At 40.7% G+C, this 22203-nt stretch overlaps 1 protein-coding gene across 2 annotated transcripts in view; it reads right to left on the bottom strand.

Annotated features, from left to right (window-relative positions):
- The window catches only part of wasla (WASP like actin nucleation promoting factor a), a 27400-nt gene extending 5411 nt beyond the window's left edge, over positions 1–21989 (bottom strand). The window contains exons 1-8 of one of the 2 annotated variants that reach the window (XM_005933566.3): positions 21357–21988; positions 15503–15637; positions 11602–11688; positions 11245–11341; positions 10288–10311; positions 5021–5222; positions 3190–3232; positions 65–218 (exon numbers count right to left, since the gene is read on the bottom strand). In XM_005933566.3, the coding sequence (XP_005933628.1) occupies positions 65–218; positions 3190–3232; positions 5021–5222; positions 10288–10311; positions 11245–11341; positions 11602–11688; positions 15503–15637; positions 21357–21461 (847 nt within the window). In that variant the 5' untranslated portion in view covers positions 21462–21988. Of the gene's footprint in view, positions 1–64; positions 219–3189; positions 3233–5020; positions 5223–10287; positions 10312–11244; positions 11342–11601; positions 11689–15502; positions 15638–21356 lie in introns of both variants that reach the window. The other variant, XM_005933567.3, reaches the window with a different exon arrangement.
- Positions 21990–22203: the final 214 nt, after the last annotated feature.

Genomic DNA, 22203 nt, shown 5'->3' with positions numbered 1-22203 from the left:
GTGTGTGTGTGTGTGTGTGTGTGTGTGTGTGTGTGTGTGTGTGTGTGTGTGTGTGTGTGCTCACCCTGTCTTCTCAGCTCGTTCTTGACTGCCTCCACCCCTCCCTTCTTCTCGATGAAGTCGTAGATGACCTTGGACGTTTCTCTGTCCTTCAGCTGAGCCTCAGAGATGCCGCACATGTCGAACAGGTTCTTCAGTTCAGGGTCCAGGTTATTCAGCTGTTGACAAAGTATATTTTAAAATACGCTTTACGCTGGGGAGGACCTTATGAAGGACCTTATGGTGCAAAAACCAGGCCAGCAACTCAAATATGACTTTAGCCACAGAAAAACAAAAATACTTGGGTGGCCGTTAATATGGGCGTTGGTAACAGTGACGTAAACTTCATCTAATGCTTTTTAATGTCTGATGGCAGCAGAAAGAGACAGTAGATGTCTGTATATCAATAACATGTAAACCCAGATACAAGGTAAATCAAAGTCTTATCAATCAGAATCAACTTTGTCATTCTTCCCCTTCTGTGGTGTTTCTGTCCTGCTCATATCACACAACCTGAGCCCGTCATCATTGCTATAAAGCCCAGCATTTGTGCAGGAGTTTATGTCCTATTTCCCCCTTTTTCCTCTCTATATGAAGTATGTCCATGTGTTTATAAGTCAAAATTATGTTTTCATCCAGCAAGTAACTAGAGAATGAGAACTGTGAAACGTTGCACATTCATAAACTTAAAGTGTGAACTTTATAAGGATGTCATGTTTCTGTATCATCTCTGTCCTGTTGGACCCTCAAACCCAAAAACACATCCGCCTGTTTAATGCTCCGATATATTTAAAAGCTAAAGAAAACTATAGTGTACAATTTTCTAATCCAATAAAAGAATATTTACTACATCAGCTTACCTTTCATTTTATTTGAAATCTACAAAAGGATCACATCTTTTTAGCTTATTTGTAGCCGTCACTGTGGGATATTGCCCTAAATATACTGTAACTACCTAAAGCTTCCACACAGTTGGAGTGGACGTATTACTTTGTTTGTGAGATAGTCACAGAGATATAAAACGATATGAACTAAAAATAAATACCCCGAACACCAAAACACTAGGTGGCTGCCACAGGTGTCATCTTTCTCATACAATGTAGTGGAGAAATAATAGGTGATACTACATGACATTTAAAATATAAACTCTGCTGAGCTGTAAAGTGTGTTCTTTGGTTTCTGTGTGGATGTATGTGACAGATTTCACTGTCTTCACTGAAGATGACTGACATTGGTCCAGAAAAGTAAACACGATGCTTGTTTTGTGAATGTCATAATGCTTGCAGTTTAATTCACATCTTTTTGTCGATACTTTTACAGTTTCCTCTTTTGATTTTTTTATGCTGTGCAGACAAAAACAAACAAACAAAAAAACAAAACAAAGGACTGAAGTAAATATGGAAGAACAGGTAAGTTTGCTGTTCGAGTCTGCAGTTGCCTGCAGACAAAGATGTATCCGGGCTAAGGCTTTAACCTTGTATGTTACTTACTGTCACTGTTTGTCTATGGAAATATTAACTCCTGCTGAAGATCTTCAAGTCAGTTTCAATTTAGTCTTATTTATATAGAGCTGAATCACACCAGCAGTGGCTCAAAGTGCTTTATATTTTAAAGCGAAGACCCTTTAACTGAATAAAACTGGTTTTAAAAGCTAAACAGCTCCCTGTTTATGTTGGATTGTTTTTTTTAAACTAATAATAGACTTCCTCATGTTCTAGGTCTGATGAGTGTTTAATTTGTCCGCAGTGCAGGAGCTCAGACTGACGCTCAAAGTGCTGTGTGACACCTTGTGGTGAGCAGCAGGAAATGCACACTGGCTGTACCCTGATTCCTGGTATCCAATCAGGTATTTTTATTTTTCTTATGCTTCTGTGCATTAGAAACATTTATCGAAGCTTTAAAGATTATACTAACCTTACAGGTTTTGTTTAAAGGATGCTACTAAAATAGATGTTTTGGCAGCAACTGAGTTTTTTGTTAGTACGATTCATTTCCTGTGCACAGCCTGATGTGCAGTATAACTGCTGTGAGCCATTTTTAACACATTGGTCTATTTCTTCAGAAATCTTTAGACAAAATGTGATTTCTGTAACTCATATGATATGATCAGCTGGAGAGAAGATAACTGACACAGGTCTGGATTAGAGAAAACCCAAAATAAACTCCAACATCTGCATCTTTTTTTAAATCATTAAGGTTATATGGTGTACATTCATTCCAACTTGGAAAAACACTTCAAAGAAACCATTAAAAGCCCAAAATTACCAAAACATTCGCGCCCATGTTGAGTGTATACAAGCTTCTGATAACAACTGAATGTGAAAACAACAGAAACAGTCTTTACTTGTTAATAATTTTGGATAAAAATGCTTAATGTGATTTACAGAAAAAAATACTTTAATGTTGCTCAGTGGAACTTTGTATAATTTTGTCTATTATCAGACTTCACTGACACATGATGGCTCTCTTACAGCAACAGGAGAGGTGTTTAACTGTTGCTAACAGTAGCAGTTTTACATTAAGCTAAAAAAAACAAAAACACAAAACTAAATTTAAATACTAAATTTAACTAAAAACAATGCCAGAAGCCTTTAGAGAGCGATCTACATGTTGGTCAACTACATTTTAGATATTTCTGTATAATTTTGGAAGGTTGAGCAATTTCTAAGTGTATCCTGATCTTGTCGGGACAATAAGTAACTGTGAATGGATCCAAAATGTATCTGAATGGGACTTGCAGGGACATGACTGATCTGGGCCTAATCAAGTCTGAATCCATCATCCTTATACATTTTGGGTCTGTAAAGTAGACACATAAAGCTTTAAACAAGTACATTTTAATTAATTGCAAGTCATATAGTAATGTATCATAAATGATCCAGTAACACACAGTAAATGTTGCCAGTACAAGGAAAGCGGAAGACAGCGTGACAGCTACATTACTGCCCACAGAGTCAGCGTTACAAAGATGTAACCTACAGATGTTTTTTTGAGCTGACAGAAAATCTGCAAATTCCTTCTGTGCAGGTTTTCAGATGCAGAGCAGGAAGCAACAAGAGCCAAATTTGTGCGATTTCATCAAGCAGCCACCACATAAGTCACTACTGTGCTTGCTTGTGTGTGTGTATATATATAAAGGGGGGTACTCACATCAAAACCTGTGTTTGGATCCCAGCCCACATGACCAATGTGCCTGAAGAAGACAGATGTGTAGTGAGATCATGCAAACACGCGTATGTAAGTACACAGAAGAACATCAGCCGTTTAGCATGTGCACATGATACACAGTGAATGCACACACTGCACTCTGATAATGTGGCCATTGAAGGCTCTCAGACGTTAATGTAACATGTTCACTGTTGCCACAAAGGAGCCTATCATTGCTAGATCAGACTGTACAGACACCACAGTCCAAAAACTTTATCATTTGTCATTGTGTTTCAAGTTTTAGGGTGTGTAAAGCAGACTTTTGCTTTTCTGCTGTTCAGTCTCTGCCTACCAGCTAACACCAGCCTTTCTAATCTTGTGTTTTCCAATCAGCAAGCTTGATACAAGATTCTTTATTCGTCACATGTATAGTTATACAAGTATAACACGCGGTGAAATGTAACCTGACACAATCCACTGGTCACTGTTATGGTGACCTTCATTCAGCTGCTTTCACAGAAAATCTTTTGGCTGGGTGAGCTACAACTATCATGATTACCTGCAGCTGGGAATAGCAGTCTTCCCATCTATCGTCCCGATAACGATATAAATCACAAAAATATAACATTTTTTGTAAATTCTGTGAATCTCGGGCAGCTCGACTTGTGGGAAGTGTTTCCAGCTGGGCGTCATGTAGCTGGAGTCGAGTGTTTTAACCAATGGATGAATCGATACATTTTTAGACATAAGTTGTAAAGGCCGCAGTTTTCTTTGTAAGTATTTATTACACGGCGTGCTGCGGGGAAAAGCCTGTTCTAACGTTTGAGTCTAAGGTTTGTTTTCTAGCACCTGACGGCTCTTTTTTGCTTCTCATCCATAAACACTCTGCATACTCTTTCACGTCATTCAGTTTATTTTGAAAGGTCTCAACAGGATCTTGAGCTTTATTCTGAAAGGTTTATGTGGAAAATAAACAAGCAGACACGCGGTGGTTTTACTGTCGTTGTTGCTAACGACAACGCATAAAAACAGGCACTTGTCCGTCCGTAGTGTGGTTATATTAAATATAAGAGAAAGAGAGAACTTTAAGAAATTAATATAGCCACTACAGTGACCATCAAAACGATGAAAAAAATATTGCTGTAAACAGTTTATTTTGCGACACCACAAAACAAACGATAGCGTAAAATGAAACGATAGACGTTTTTATATCGTCAGCCGATATATATCGTTATATCGAACAGCCCTACTCTGGAGATCAACTATGACCTTGAGGTGTGAATTAGGTCATATTTGTGGGTTTCACAGCGTGGTACGTGTGCATATGTGAGGATATATATGCACATGTGCTAAAGGGACCACGTTTTTAACCCCTACCCTTGTGACAGTAAACAACAGAGAAATAATCAGCTACATCTCGTAGACAATTTTCAACCACACCAAATTAGACTGCAGCTGGTGGTCCTTGTTCTGCTCTCCCACTCACAGCAGATCTCCACAGCAGAACTAGGACTACTGTTGCCAGGTTAAATCTAGGATACTGCAGTTGAAATCTGTTTGGCCACAAGACAAAAGGCCTTAAGAGAGCAGAATGGCCACAAGAGCAGCTTGCCCATATGGAAGAACTGCAGTTACTAAACTGTCAAAATTTGATTGTGCAATAATAAATATTAATAATAAGTAATTTTCTCCATCAACAGATGAAAAAGTTTAACTACATGATAAAATAGGTTCATTATTTTAGACATTTGATTTGGTTCAATAAATTTAAAAAAAGTCCTATTTGCTCAGCACTGGAGCACTCAGTACACTGTGTGGTGTGACTCGGACTCACTGGAAGTTGCTCGGCGTGCCGATATCGGCCTTCGTCAGCTTCTTCTTCTTGCCTTTGGTTTTCTTGTCCTTCCGGCTCAGGCCGCTGTGGCTCAGCATGTTGTTGATGTGATATGGCTGTTGATGGCTGTGGGAGTTGTGGAATCGGACATTGTTGATCTCCGGGTTCTTTATGTCTACTGTGGCCACATGCAGAGTTGGGCCTGTGCATGTGGAGGAAGTTAGCAGAAAGAGTTGAAAAAGTAACAACCACTATAATTTTTTTAATGATTTTTAACAACTCAAATTTTTATTGTCACATATTCAGCCAAAAAGTATCTTTGTGTGTGTGTGTGTGTGTGTGTGTGTGTGTGTGTGTGTGTGTGTGTGTGTGTGTGTGAGACAAAATACAGAGTGAGTGTGATAAGTACTGATGATATATGCTGATGATACAGATGAGTATCGCCAACTCATCAGAAGTAGCTCGATGATCTTCATCGAACTACTACAAACCGCCTACAATGGCTCGACCAGCAGGTACGCATTCATGACGAAGTGTCCGAAGAATTCCCCATCATGACAGGGGTCCGGCAGGGCGATGTGGTGTCACCGCTGTTGTTCAACATCGTCATCGATGCGATAATGCGCAAAGCATTCGAGGGCCGCCGCGGAGTCCAAGCCTCGACCGATCAATTTATCACCAATCTAATGTTCGCTGACGATAGCGCCATTTTTGCCGAAGACGACACCGAGGCAACTCACATCCTCTATGACATCGCCCGGCACTCCAAACTGTACGGCCTCAAGGTTAACGCCGAGAAGACCAAAGTCCTGACCACCGACGGCTCACCAACGATCGTACACCTCGATGGTGTGCAGATCAAACAAGTCCAACAATTTCAATATCTGGGGTCCCTCGTCGAGGAGAAGAAAGTGGCATCATCAGTGGAGATACGCTCCAGAATTGGGCAGGCGGCGGCAGCATTCGCTTCCCTGTGCTGGTGCGTCTGGAAGAAGAACAACATCTCATTGGCGACAAAGATCGGCCTTTACCGAACCCTGATCCTGCCCATTCTACTTTACGGCGCAGAGACGTGGACAATGCTCAAACACGACCTCAGCAAGCTCGAAGTTTTCCAAATGCGTTGCCTTAGATGCATTCTTGGCGTTTCCCTTCACGACAGTCATTCGAATGACACCATCCTCACCAGCTGCGGGAGCCAACCGACGATCGGCGACCTAATCCAGCGCCGCCGACTCCGTTGGTTTGGCCACATTTGTCGAATGGACCCAAGCCGCTACCCCCATGGCCTACTCTGGTTGACCCGCCCCACCGATTGGAGGGTGCATCGAAATGCACCAAAGAAGACATGGATTAAACAAATCCAGGATGATTTGAAGGTCCTTCGACTTGACCTCGAGCAGGCAAGAACCATCGCCTTAGATCGAAAAGCGTGGAAGATAATTGTTGATCAAGCAAGAGAACCTGCGGCACCTACAGCAGCGTACTGGTTGCGCGGCAGACCACCGCCGCTGGTCGCCTGCTAAGGACAAGAAGAACTCATCAAAACATTGGTAGTGTTGTGGTGTCACTGTTTTAGTTTTTATTTGTCATATGCAAGTTAGCACAGGGTCAACATTGCAATGAAATGTGTTTATGTGTGAGTAAATGAGTTTGTGTGTACATATTTCTATGCATCTTGACATCATGAGTTCAGTATTAGGACAGTGCAAAAACATAAAGGGACATCCATTGTGAGAGATTTAAACCTAGCACAGCACCTCTTGACAGCTGCAGCACTAATCATGGCAGCACAGGAACAAGCTCCAAGTACAAGATCCATAGAAACTGGGTGCAGGCTGTGCACAGATGCCCCTGAGACAATCCATCACATAACAGCAGGGTGCAAGATGCTAGCAGGCAGGGCATACATGGAACGCCATAACCAAGTAGCCAACATAGCATACAGAAACATCTGTGCTGAGTATGGCCTGGAAGTCACAAGGTCAAAATGGGAACCCCCCTTATGGTGGTGGAGGATGGCTGAGCTAAGATCCTGTGGGAATTCCAGATACAGACGGACAAAATAGTGGTGGCTAACCAACTGGACATAGTAGTGGTGGACAAGCAGAGGAATACGGCTGTAGTGATACCGAATGAAAGCAACATCAAGAAGAAGGAACATAAGTACCAAGGGCTCAGAGAAGAACTCAAGAAAATGCAAAGAGTGAAGGTAACGGTGGTCCCATTGGTAATCGGAGCACTACGTGCGGTGACTCCCAAGCTAGGCGAGTGACTCCAGCAGATCCCAGGAACAACATTCGAGATCTCTGTCCAGAAGAGTGCAGTCCTAGGAAAAGCAAAGATGCTGCGCAGGACCCTCAAGATCCCAGACCTCTGGTAGAGGACCTGAGGTTGAAGGATAAAGATCACCCGCCCTTATTTACACAAATATATATATTTTAAAGGCTTAACGCCTGTCTGAGGGAACTGAAACTAAATTCCATGAAATGCTGGTTTGCTCTTAACTCTAGGAAAATAATCCAAGCAAGCGACCCTTTTTGACACTCTTACAGTGCCATCAACATGCCTTGCTATAACCCCATGTACCGATATGACAGAAGGCTGCCACAAACTGTGTGGTTTCATCCGTCTGCACTGAGCATTCATGACATATTCTTTTTTTAATGTGCACAATGAACTGTCCATGTTGTTGGTGCAAGCCATACAGTGTGGAAATTCCTTGTAATCTCCACAAACTGAAGTAACATCTGACACAGCCACTAATCCACTAGTAATCTATGTCTGAATCCCTGGTTGCACCCCCACCACACTCCCCAAGAATTCTGGACTTCTACAACTAGACCAACAGGTCTACCTCATCAGCAGCCTAAGGACTAGGGTGGGGTGGGGGAGGTGCTTGTTTCCCTGCCTTCAAACAGAGCTGTTGAGGTACTTTTGCTTTGATATCAAAATAAGTACTTTAATAGTACTGACTGAAAAGAAAATACAAAGGATTAATCATTTATAAAATTCTAAAAACTAACATCAAATATCCATCCACACTGATAACCACATTTTACAGCTTCTTAATTAAAGCAAGGACTCAAAAGCAGCCATCTTTAACCAATATCCAACCTAATCATTTAGATGAACAAAAATGAAAAACGTGCCAATTTCTATTTTGAAAAAAAATTCACAAAACATGAATGAAGTTTAATAAATATTTTAAACTGATGTAATACATAATTATTAATAAGAAGTCCTGGCATTAGCAGGTACAATACACACATAACAATCAGTAATGCACTCAACCACTGTGGCCTGTATGCACGCTCACCATGCAAGGCTCCACAGCTGAAGAAAAAGCATGTTGAAGCGCAGAACAACATTTAGACAAGGTCAAAGGTCAAAGGCACTGCAAAAACACAATACCAACAGTGAAGTTTGGAGGTGGGAACATCATGGTGTGGGGCTGATTTTCAGCATATGGCACTGGCATGCTTCATGTAACTGAAGGAAGGATGAATGGAAAATGTACAGAGACATTCTTGATAAAAACCTGCTGCCATCTACCAGAATGATGAAGATGAAATGAGTGTGGATGTCTCAGCAAGACAATGATTCCAAACACACAGAAAGAAAGAAATTCAAGTTGCTAGAACGGCCCAGCCAATCATCTGACCTAAATCCAGTTGAAAATCACTGGAAAGCACTAAAGCTCAGAGTTTATAGACGGGGCCCACAGAACCTTCAGGACTGTTTGTGGGGAAGAACGGGGCCAAAATCAGACCTGAGCAATACATATGACTAGTTTCTCCATACTTGAAGATGTTATCACCAACAAAGGCTTTTGTATGAAGTATTAAAACCCACACCAGAGGGTTTAAAGAGAACAACAGAAAGCGTGTGGTCTACATACGGCACAGAAAGGTTTCTCCATAAACCAGATTTAACCTGCTTCACTCTGTCAGTGTGAGAGCCAGACTGTGAAACAATGCTGCCAATGTGTTAGGAAACAGTCTACTGGCATTTCTCAAACACACACACTAACACACACACACGTTCTGTAGGACAAACGCTGTTGTCATCACTGTCTCGCCTATGCGGTCATACAAGGAGGTCCTTCTACAAGACCAGTGTTTGCCAGTTTGATCAACACTGCTCTTAAACACTGGATAATGGGAAATGGACTGGTTCATATATAGCGCTTTTCTACTTTGAGCACTTAAAGTGTTTTACACAACTTGCCTTACTCACCCATTCACAAATTTACACCCATTGCACAATCTAACATTCAAGTGCATTCAGACTCCGATGGATGATAATATCTTGCCCAAGGATATCTGGCATGCAACCACCAACCTTCCCCGTTAGTATGTGACCTGCTCTACCACCTGAGCTACAGCCACTCCTACAGCCACTGCAGCTCTGAACTGTTCTAGAAATAACCAGCTGAACTGGACATCAGCTGGTTCTTATTCTATATCCTAGTACAAAGTCAATGGATTCCTTACCAATCGCCATCAAAACTGTCTGAAGTTCATGTGTTTAACAGCTTTCATTTAATGGTCTCTCCACTGTAACCATCAAAACCCACACAAGCAAGTTCAAACAGATATTCCAACTGCTAATTTACTCAGTAATTTTCAAAATACACACACAAAGAACAAAACAAAACAAAAAATAGAAGGTCAATAGTAGCAATCGGGTGCATTTGTTGGGCATATTTGGTGGTTTATAAGCAGATGATCTATATGTACGAAACGGCAGTTTCTGAAATCTAAGTGTTACTAATGTTTAGGAGGTGTATTTACAGAAAGACCTGTCAAACCACCATTTAATTCAATGTAGCAAAAGGGATTACATGAAAACTGAACCAAGAAACTAAAAGCTCAACATGTATTTGCGCACAGATAATTACTGCAGTCCTGGCTTAGATTCTTAGAATTCATTTATTTAGAATAGTAACCTGCTAATATTGGAAATGAGTGAGTGCCTATATTCTTGGTTATTCAGTGCTTCATATGCTACAGTTTTAGCATATTTCTATCAATCCTCTATTGAATCCTTGGATAACTGAAGCGTTTACTTTGCCATTTCTCCACATGTTGCTGTATTTCTTTGTTTTGTTTTTTTACTTCAGGGGATGAATGACATCCTCATTTTATTCATTTCTATGTACTTGTTATTGAATTTTTTAAAGCCTGAATGAGAAAAATAATTTTTACAAAATTAACTAAAGTTAAGAGCCTACGTAAGCAAAACTTATTAAGAGTTTAACATACCATTTTTAGGGTCGCCTCTTTTCTCTGCAAAAGAAAAATTAACAGAATTATGGTTTCAGAAAAGTAATCACGAGTCAGCAATCTTTAGAATGTATGAAGCGGAACTTAAGAGGTTTTAGTGAGAAAAAAAAAAAGAGTCAGAAAAGTGCTTTTTAGGTTCAGTTAGTTCTGTTAAAGCCCTAAGCTGCAGAAATGCTGCTTCACATATGAAAAAAGCATTTTAATAGAGCAGTCAGGTTATTCTTGGCCTGAGCAGAAAAAGAAGAGAAGCAAAAGATTTGAAAGCTCAACTGTGTTTGCCATACAGCGTCCTGCCAGCTGTGCCAGCCCCGTGAGCCTTTGAACCCTCAGTCATCGTCACAGTTTGAGAGGTGCACTTCAAAAGGCCAACATGCTGGAAGGAGCTGAAGGGAAGTCAGAGGAGCCTCACAGCAGAGACATTTACTCTACTGAGAAAGACTGACAGCTTTACAGCAGCAGAGAGAAAGAGATGGAGCACACAGCAGCAAAGCGAAAGAAAAAATAGAAATAGGGGAACAAAACCCCACAGAAACAAACAAAAACACAGTCCCAAACCAAACCTGTCAGTGGAAACCACAGCTTGATGACTGATATGAGAGGTGATATTTTTTTTTTCCGAGAAATACTTTTGGTGAGGATCAGTCCTCTACAAGCCTTCCACTGCTAGTGTCCGGAGAGTCAGTGCTATTCACAGCTCAAAGTAGAGCTGTTTTTACTTTCACCACTAAACAATCCTGCACTTTTAACTACCTCCCCTCCCTTTTCTAACAGTGTGCCAAACTCTAAGTCAGCCCCAAACCTGCCTTTAAGGCAGTGACTTCTGAGCCGCATTCAGGCTGAGTGAGCAAAAGATAAGGTGTGTTCTCCAATAAAAGTTGTGAAAGGTTAAACCAATTGAGGAAGAACACAAAGACAAACTGAAACATTAAAGTTCACCTATTTTCCGCTGTCGTCGGTTGAGCAAGTCATCAATGGTGGCTCTGAATCGTTTGGCTTCTTCTTCGCTGGCGAAGTTCAAGCCAATCTGACATGTCTGAAAGAAAGAGAAAGGGTGAAATGTGATTCTAACAGCTTTCTCTGAAGAACAGAAAAACTGTGCAACATTAAATCGTAATACACTGTAGGTGGATAAAGACAAGCCTGACAACTGATATTTGGAAATATGAAAGAACCACACAGCCTTATTTTATGCTGATAAAATTCTTGGTGAGAATAGACTCTAAAAACAGGATAACTAATCATCTGCTGTAGACATTCAAGTCTTGAAGAAGTCAAAAGAAAACAAACACTTACATCTCCTGCAAATGTAATGAAGTAGGGTCTGGAGTTGCTGATGAAGAAGTTGTGGTAGAGTTCCTGTTCGAACATCATTTTCCCTTCCTACAGAAAAAAATTACGGAAAAATGAAATTGGAAAAAAAAAAAAAGTTCAGAAAAAAAATCTGACTTCTAATCCTCTACAATTTAAATTCATACTCCCAACAACCGAAAGAGAGATTTAAGAGCTGGCTGCTTGTTCAAGAAATTAAATGTCTTCTGGAAGACAATGATGCATTTTGGTATCCTTGAACACACCTCCATAAGGAGCTCACCTCCACTTAGTTAAATGAAAAAATAAAAATAAAAAAAAATCACCAACAACACAACCAACAAGAAACTGTCAAATATTTGCAGCATGCATTTTCTATCTATAAGTAGGGCTGGGCCGTTAATTATAAATTCAATTAAAAATTTGGCTTTGAACACAATCAAACAATTTAAATATGATAAAACAATTACTTATAATTTTTAAGCATAAAACTTGAGCCCTGCCTCTCACCCTATGACAGCTGGGATAGGCTTCAGCGCCCCCCCACGATCCCGAAAACGATAAGCGAAAGCGAATGGACGGACTTGTATTTTATGTTGTGTAATAAATTAAACCCAACGCCTTTTTTCATATTAGTACGTTTAATTCAGCTCCAGCCGAGATGACGGAAGAGTACTTTTGGTCAACGAGCACTGACTAGAGGAAGTAAAAGTTACAAAAAGGTTTTTCAAATCAATTTTATTTATATGGTGCCAAATCACAACAACAATTGCTTCAAGGTGCCTTTTCTGCAGGTGTCTCAGCATTTCCTAGTTTCTGTTACTCAGTCCATGGGACTGAGGTGCTGGGTTTATTATTGGCCCTGCCATCGCACTACCTATAGTTATAATACAGGTCATCTGAGATGCAAGTCTGCCGTCACCTGCACCCACAGACCACCCTCGGTGATCAATACCTACTCGTCTGGTCCACAAACAGTATAAAAAATAAACATAGTTTACAGATCTGAAAAGTGAAGCAAAATAGCTTAAACCTGAATTCTATTTAATGGCCACGAGGAGACAATACTGCTGGCTGCAAATACACTCTGAAAAATACTTTCTGCTGAGTTAATGAGTAAAGATAACGAGTTTATCAGTCACTTATTTTGGGTCATACTGAATAGTACTGACTGGTCATACAGTGTTTCAGAAAGGCAGATTATCCGTGTTACATTCATGGCTAAACGTGAATGTAACAGGGATGGTAACAGTCAGACCCTCCTCTCTCCTGTCACATCTAGTTCAATCAACAGATTGTTTGTTAGCTTAATGCAATCTTATACTTCTGAAATAAAACCTGACCAAAATAATCATGACTGTCCTTCTTGTCATAATTCAGCATTCCTTGATTCTGATAAGTGAGCAGTGTTTTTTCCCATTAGAAAGAGAAAATAAATATATACATGGATATAGAGCAGGGCGATATGGCCAAAAATATTTATCACGATATATATTTGAAAATTTGCGATAACGATATAACTGACGATATAATTGATGCGAGACAAAATACAACTCCACAACATTACTAGCGCAAAAAGACAACCTTCCATTTATTTTCACTTAAACAAGAAGCTGGTTTTTATGTACATTAAAGCTTTATAAAAATGTAACAGTGCAAATGCAAATTCCTTGCTGAAAGTTTAACCAAAAGGCATTTCCAGTAGAAATGGGCTGACATATCCTGAGCATAACCATGTATAATATCCACTGAAGTTAAAAAGAGGTGCTTTGCAACATTAAACTGCAGTGTGCAGTACGTATTTTTCGGACCATAAGTGCACGGGATTATAAGGCACATTAAGCGAAACAAAGCAGTCAGATAAATCAAACTTTATTAAACTCATTCTTCTTGCTTCCTCCACTTCTGTACCATTGATTCATTAATGTTGAATTCTCTGGCAGCTGCTCTATTCCCATGTTGTTGCAGTATATTAATGACTAACCTCGTATTGTGGATGGATTATCTCAGTTGTTCTCCTGACTGAAGTTTGGTCCGTTTACAGCATCCTGCCATGCGATTGCATTTGTCTCTAACTATCAGGAACCTTAACGTTAACTTTTATAAGTGGAAAAGTGTTAGTGTTCGTCCTCCAGCTTCACTGTTTATGTTATGCTAACATAGCTGTGTCGCTAGCGATCACGTAGCACATCATTATATACCAGCTAGCCCAACTTCAGTAACCCTACAAACGTCACTGCTGTTTAGTTTCCTGTCTTCATTTATGTTGGAAGTGATAGCAGAGCTGTACGTTTGAATTTTTTCAGAAATCTCTCAGTCAGAACATGCAATATCATGCTTAGGTAACTAGCGAAACTAGCGAGCTAACTTCCGCTAGCTTCCTGCTAACTTCTAACTCCGTTAAATGTAATAACTTTTGTTTTCATGGATGCCTGGAAGTTAAACTTCATAGTTACACCTGGTAAAGCAGCAATGCTGATCGTTTTATTAAAGATGAAAGAATTTAGACAGTTTTTAACTCTCAGTGATGCTGCAGTGTTCGTTTGACCTGAAGCATACGGAGTTTAGGACCCAGATTACTCCCAGATTTAAGAGCATCTTAGTCCGACAAATACGACAATAACGACGGCCGCTTGCATGTTCTGCAAAAAAATGTGCTTTGTTGTGTATCTGACGGACAAACACCAAACCAGTTCCACATCACTGAAGTTGCACCATTTTTACAAACCAATTCTGGTTCATCTGTTTCACTCAACAATCGGCCATGTGCGTATGAAAACAAAGGCACTGCGCATGCGCGTTTTACTCATATTCTATCGCGATATTTCATTTTCCTATCGTTGCCTAACATTATACCATTACCATGAACGGTATAATATGGCCCAGCCCTACATGGATATATATACAGCTTAAGTCCACACTGATATTACTTTGAGAGCCTGTATCCGCCTCAGGCAGTAACCACACATCTGATAATTCATTTTGATCCATTTGAGATGTACAACTGAATGTACATCATATATAAAGTGCTGTTCTAATTAAGTGAGTGAACACACAGAGTAAATGTGAAAAGTCTGGCCACAACCCTCCACAGAAGCACTGAGAAAAAAAACTAAACAATTTTGTTCCAAGCACCATTCTTGAATAAAGTCTTGATGCATGCTCAATCATCCAGGAGAGGAAATCCCAAAAAGTTGATTCTGTTTATCTGGACGTAGCGTTTTCAGTGGGAGAAACGTTTCCACACTCATCCAGGTGACTTCTTCAGTCTCAGCTGACTGCAGGTTTCCCCAATCTTATAAACAGTTCATTTGCACAATAACTGAAATTAGCACCACTGGCAAACAATGGGATGGCAGGTCAGGTCCATCAGCAGTAATAACAAAATGCAGATGAACAATCAACAAAAAAAACACAAAGAACACTGTTTGCCAGTGGTGCTAATTTCAGTTATTGTGCAAATGAACTGTTTATAAGATTGGGGAAACCTGCAGTCAGCTGAGACTGAAGAAGTCACCTGGATGAGTGTGGAAACGTTTCTCCCACTGAAAACGCTACGTCCAGATAAACAGAATCAACTTTTTGGGAATCTAAGTAACCCCTTTAAATCCGTGTTCTTATTTCTTTTACAAACAAGATATGACTGTTTGTGAACATTAGAGGCAAATTCTAATAAATGCACCGATTGCCTGTTTCCAGTGCTGTAACCACTGCTAAGCTAACTGGCAGCAGGTTCATATTTCAGTTTTTCTTCTGCCAGAAAGCAAAGAGGAAGAAAGAAGAAAAAGAAAATTCCAAAAATGTGAAAATAATCATTTAAGATGCATCTTTCAACTATTCTGCGGTGTTTAAAGCTTTTGGATTGTTTCCGTTTGGTGTCACTCACCTTGATGTCAAAGACTCTGATGAAGTAGGATCTCTGAGGGTTGTCCTTGACAAGGCAGACCACTCCACAGCACCTCTTCACCCAGTTACAGCTCCTCTCAGCACCATACACCTGGACCACTGCTGAACACAGAGTCTGAAGCACAGATATGATGGTTAATATCATCACCTGTGTGATTTACAGAAAGAACAAAGACAACTACAGAAAAGAAGGTTACGTTGCTGAAAATGTAACCACTTTATCTCCCTCCATTTTTTCTTTAAGATTTTACAGACACACAATGTTCTTTAGTATATACCTGTAAACTCCATGTGTGACAAATGGAGGAGGAAACATACACTATGCAAAACCTTCAAACAGCCACAATTACAGCTGGGAGGAGAAATAGAGTTGGTTATCAGGGAAACACTGAGACCTTTGGAAATCAGATTATATATGTCAAATGCATTCTACCTTAACAGGGAGTCACAAATATCAAAGGCTATCAAAGGCCCTACACTGATTCGTGAGTTGTGACTCAGCTGTATTGATGTAGTCACAAACAAAACAAGAACTCTGATGACAAATGGCTGACTTTACATTTACATTAGGTGAAAAGTGAAGGATTTGTAACTCTTATACACCGATTCCCAACTTCAGGAGGGTAAAACTTAAAAGTACTGACACCGCCTCATTGTCTTACACTTTTCCACAGTGTTTTAACAACAACAAGAGGAGTCCAGCTGCAGTAGTCAGCACTGCACAGGTTTCAAACAGCTCCAGTTTGTGGTTTCTGCAGAGGTTGCACAGTGTTTGATGCACTGCCATGATTCCTCTGCAGTGGAAGTAACTCCGGCTGCTGAGGAAGTTAAGAGGAAATGTCACTGCGTCCTTTCCATCTGTAATTTATAGGTGTAGGTCAGAGGAACAGGTGCAAACACTTTTCAGCAGGAAATCACCAATCAGCATCCCCCAGAAAAGGTCAAAATGTGTTCCTTAAAACCTTAAATTAAAAGCATCTAAATTCTTACAGAGGAGAAGAAAGCAGCAATGAACACAGACAGTGGTGACACTGCAGCCTCTGCAAGCTAAGATCTTAGCATCTGTTAACGATGAACACAAAAATCAATATCTCAGTCATTTTTATATCATTAGCAGCCTGGCTGCTTCCTGTTAAACTCCTGATAGTGCCTACTACCATGAGTTCGTGCTAAAAATATGTACATGCATTAATCACTGAAGACGTAACTGATTTGAGCAGTTAGTATTATGTAGCAAATCACAGTCACCTCAAGGCACTTTATATTGCAAGGCAAACACCCTATAATAATACAGAAAAAACTACAATACTCAGATGGCCCCCACAAGCAAGCATTTGGCAACAGTGGGAAGGTAAAACTCCCTTTTAGCAAGAAGAAATCACTGGCAGAACCAGGTACAGGGAGGGGCAGCCATCTGCTGCAGCCAGTTGGGGTTGAAGGGAAGAGGGGAAAAAAAAAAAAAAAAAAAAAAAAAAAAAGAGCGCGAAAAAGAACCAGAGATTATTAATAACTCATGATTAAATGCCTGGCGTCTAAACACAGCGAGTGAAAAAAGGTGAGTGAATAAGAAATACTCTGTGCATCATGGGAAGTCCCCAGTAGACTAGGCCTATTGCAACAAAACTAAGGAAGGATTCAGGTCCAGTCCTACTTGCTTTATCAAAAAGGAAGGTTTATCTATTGTTGTGATCCAAATTGGAAGCAGAAGAGGGGCTTTATAGCTGAAGGCTCTGGCTCCCATTCTGCTTTCAATTTTCTAGGAACCACAAGTTCAGCCTGCAGTCCAAGAGCAAAGAGCTCGCTTATGGTGTTATGGTACTATGAGATCTTTTAAGATAAAATGGGGCCTGATTATTTAAGACCTTTTATGCGATGAGAAGGATTTTAATTAGATTCTGGATTTAACAGGAAGCCAGTGAGGAGAAGCCAGTTTGGGAGAAATATGCTCTCTCTTTTCTAATCTCTGTCAGTATTCTTGCTGAAGCATTTCAGATCAAATGAAGGCTTTTCAGAGTTTTTTAGGGAGGGACATTCTGATAATAATGAATTTCACTAGCCTAGCCTAGAAGTATAAAATGCATTAACTAGTTTTTCAGCATCACTCTGAGATAGGATGTTTACAGATATTACACAGATGCAAGAAAGCAGTTCCACATATTTTTGTTTAATTTGCACAGTGTTACTCAGTGATACTAGCAGCCAAGGTAATGCCATCCAGAGTGAGTATCTGGTTAGATGCCATGTTTGTAATATTTATTTTGCTATATAAGGACAATAACCTCAGTTTTATCTGAACTTAGAAGTGGGAAAATGATCATCCAGTTGGCAAGATAAGTGGGCCAGAGAGAGCTTGAAGTCACCCCGGCTTACCTCTAATCACATCTGAGAGAGGGAAAAAGGTCTTAACATTCAACCTTTTATGTTTAAAATGATACAGACTGTTAGTCTTGGTAGCAGGGGATCGGTCCGCCAGGGCCTCCGCTCCTGGCCACCGCCTGACACACACTGCACCAGACCCCTACAGCACCTCCTGTGGGTGGTGGGCCTACAGAAGGATGGGCCCATGTCCCTTTTTCAGGTTGTGTCCATACAGGCCCCATGGACTGAGGCCTGGCCACCAGACACTCGCCTTTGGGCACCCTCTACGGGCCCAGCTCCAGGGCAGGGCCCCAGTAACCCTATCCCAGTCAGGGTGAACTGTTCCTCTGATTGTTATCGCTATGTCTGGTCCTTCACCCAGGACCAATTTGCCATGGGAGACCGTACAGGAGGCAAAAGTCCCCTGACAACATAGCCCCTGGGATCCCTGGGACACAAACCTCTCAAGCATGATAAGGTAGCGATTCACGGAAAAGGGTGGAGTACCCACTGTGGGACAGAGACGAACTGATGTCCCAAGTGGAGGAGTTTAAATATCTCAGGGTCTTGTTCACGAGTGAAGGGAGAAGGGAGCGGAAGATCAACAGATGGATTGGTGCTGTAGCTGCAATGATGGGGATGCTCTACCGGCCTGTTGTGGTGAAGAGAGAGCTGAGTGTAAAAGCAAAGCTCTCAATTTACTTGTCGATCTACGTCCTTTTCCTCACCTATGGTCACGAGCTGTGAGTAGTAACCGAAAGAACGAGATCGCGGATACAAGCGGCAGAAATGAGCTTCCTCTGAAGGGTGGCTGGTCTCTCCTTTAAAGACAGGGTCAGAAGTTCGGCCATCCGGGACAAGCTCAGAATAGAGCCGCTGATCCGCCACACTGAAAGGAGCAAGTTAAGGTGATTTGGGCATCTGACAAGGATGCCTCCTGGGTGAATCCTGGATGAGGGGCATGTCCCACCGGGAGGAGGCCGGGAGGCCAAGGCGCACTTATTCTCTTAACCTTTTTCCTCACAAAGATCAGAACAAGGTCAGCATTATCTCAGAGTAGGTTAATTAGATATGTATAATTCAAGTGAATTGATTTTGTTTTTATTAGTATTATTTGATTCTGCTTTTGTTTTACTGATTCTAAATTACTTTAATAAAATATCCTGCATCACAAAAGTCTACATTATGGACATCACCTTTTTAGCCCTTTGTTAAACAGTACAGGTAAAAACCCGAGTATTAATCTGCTTTAATATAAATAGCTCTTAGAGGCCACTTCAGCCTTACAAAAGTAACAGACCCCTGGGACTTTCCCAAGTCACTAAATGAAACCAATGATTTTCCAAGAGAACCTATCTGGAGGGGAGCTGCCATTAACAGGTGTGGCTACTGGATGCCAGGCCTGCAAGGGTACTCAGACTCCCGTTTTTTCGCATGAGAGGAGGCAGGGTAGACACCCGGAGAGCTTTTGAGGCAGTTAGAATTGGGCAAGTCCCCTCACCCATCAGCTCCACATAAGCTCTGTACTGCCTACTGGGTAAGATCCATGGGATCAGAGATTAGGATTAATTTGACGGAGCTGTATTGGGGTGCTGGTCCTACAGATCGACACAGGTCTTAATGTCTTTAAGACATTCCTGCAGTTTAACTAAATGAATGAAAATCTATGCTATGCCTTCAAATGGTACTGCCTAAAGGAAGCCTATACAATGTACATAAAAGTGGTTCTAGCACAGAACCCTGTGGAACTCAATAATTAACCTGTGTGTGAAGAAGACGCTCCAATTACATGAACCAATTGGAGTCGGTCAGATATATATGATTCAAACCAATGCAGCACAGTAACACTCACAGCATGTTCTAATCTCTGTAATAATACAATATGTTCAATGGTATCGAACGAGGTCTAGCAGGACAAGAACAGAGACGAGTTCACAAGAAGACCATAAATAACCTTCACTAATCCTGTTAGTGTAGTGAGATGAATTTTGAAACCTGACTGGAAATCTTAAATTAAACCTCTCTGCAGATTATCAGTTATCTGTTTTACAACTGCTTTTTCAAGAAATTCTGAGATAAAATAAAGGTTGGACATCGGCCTAAGCTAAGACAGTTCGGTCAAGTGATTGTTTAATTCCAGCCACCTTAAAGGCCTGTTGTACATAACCCAACAAGCTTCTCGGCTTTTTTAATTATTGTTGAACAGCCCAGCCTTGAACACAGCACATTAACACCATGTACAGGTAATGCTGACAGACTGTCAATCTACTTATTTTCAAAGAAAGAAACCAGAGAGAAAAATCAATTGGAGAGAAAGAGTCTGACTAAATATCACCTATTACCCTATGATATCATAATGTTGCTGGGGAGACATCATCATATTGCAATTTAAAAAAAAAAAAAAAAAAAGGCTGACATCAGCGTGTTGTAATTAAAAAAAGTTTTAGAAAACACAAGAGCTATCCCTTGTGCTGTCTGAGTGTTTTTGTGTTTTCTTGAATTTTATTTGTGAAGAATATAGACAGTTTAATATTACAGGGATGCTTGGTTCAGTGTTCTGACTCTTATCCTGACTACAGTGCTAAAAAGAAACCCTGGGTTGTCCTTTTGTTCTTCATCACTGATGGATAGTAAGATGTCCCCGCGTTATAAAGGGCTTTTTTTTAATAGAGCAACAAACTCTTTTTCAGGCTAAATTAAGATTTTCTAAATTAGTGTGACACTGTTTACTCTCCAGGTTATATGCTTTAAAGTGCGTGTTTGAGAGTTGCACTAGTGAGTCAAGTGCTTCTTAATGGTTTTGCCTTTAGTAGCAGAATAACAGTAATTATTGGAGCTTCAATTTAAATAAATTTAACAGCAAATTTAAGAAGCTGCTTTTATCACCTGCGAGAAGAACTCTGTTGTTATTTTGTTATTGTGGCTATCATTTGCATCCAGCTGATGAGGACATAAAAGCACAAATGCGCTGTGTTCATCTTTAAAGAAAGCCAAGCTCAGCTTTGTACCTGTGCTTATTTACCAGGAGCGAGCATAAACAATGCTGACACTAAGAAAGAAAACTAAAAACACAGTCTCGGAAACCAAAACAATGAGCTAAAAGTCCATTTACTTGCATTGATTCTATCGATTCCCCCCCTCCCCCTTGATATGCATGCACACCTGCATGCCTCTTAAATGTTTTTTCTTCCATGTATTGGCTTAGCATCTAAAGTACTGACTCATTAAGGTTATCAGGAATTGCCCAACTAAAGTATTAAGTATTGTATTAAAAGTTTTATTTATCGCTGGCCATTTTCCCCCTGACCATATTTATCTTTATGTTTTATTTATGAATAGTTGAGTAACTCAATATTCATCTAATTTTTGGCTATTCTAGCTGGACTGAGAAGCACATGCATTTCCCATACAATGTGAAGTGAATACACCTGCACCTACTTTTAAGTTGCAGGTGGTAAACAAACGCAGGAACTTACGGCGCATTTCCTGCCTAAGTAGCAGAACAGGCACTCGTTCTCCTGCGGGGTAAGGAGCAGGGAGCCGACGTTAACCGCCCTGCGGGGCGGCGGGTGGCTGTTCATGGCACCAGAATCTTGTAGTCGACCCCGAAACAATGCAGTTATCCCTGGAACGGGCACTACAAACGGCTGTATTTACAGAAAATCCATGCGGGCTCCGGTTGCTGTGGCCTGCAACCGGATCATCTCCGCTCAGTTCGACTCCGAGCAGGAGGGCGGAGGAGGATGTGGTTGCGATCTCTTTTCCAGTCTGGCTCCTGCTTAGGAAAAACCCTTGTATTCTCAGTTTGATGTTGAATGTGAAACCAGTGACTCGTTAAGTGTACGTAGACAGATAAACGCTCAACTTTCATTCGGAAACTCCAGCGACTGCAGCAGTAATGCGTACATCCAACATGGCAGCAGGAGGGAGCAAACCACTTTAAGGATACAGCAGAGGGGTGTTGCTTTCAACAAAATCTGCCCATATCCGCTATAATACAGATAACATGGGCAGAAAAGCCGAAAGATGTGACACATTAAACACTGTAAAACTGTTGAATTATATATATATTTTCCGTGGTAAGAATAAAATGTCGCTGAAAACAAAAACGGTTCATCCCATGCGGCAGCAGAAATGCAGCTCTGCAGAGGGAGAATGGTGGGGGGCAGGGGGATGCCAGTAGATGTAGAGCGTGGAAGTATGAAGAAAATTCTCTATAAGGAAACAATTAGCTTTATCATTATCATTTGCCTGAAATTAAACCGACTGGATTGTAAAATAACATTATATTCTTGTGCTAATCCAGATATAAAATTTATTTTT

Source organism: Haplochromis burtoni, unplaced genomic scaffold (genome assembly GCF_018398535.1).
Source record: "Haplochromis burtoni strain Fernald_Lab_line unplaced genomic scaffold, NCSU_Asbu1 Contig_169, whole genome shotgun sequence".
NCBI classification, from domain to species: Eukaryota; Metazoa; Chordata; class Actinopteri; order Cichliformes; family Cichlidae; genus Haplochromis; species Haplochromis burtoni.
The sequence above is the reverse complement of the archived record's forward strand: the minus strand, read 5'-3'. Positions and strand labels throughout refer to the sequence as shown.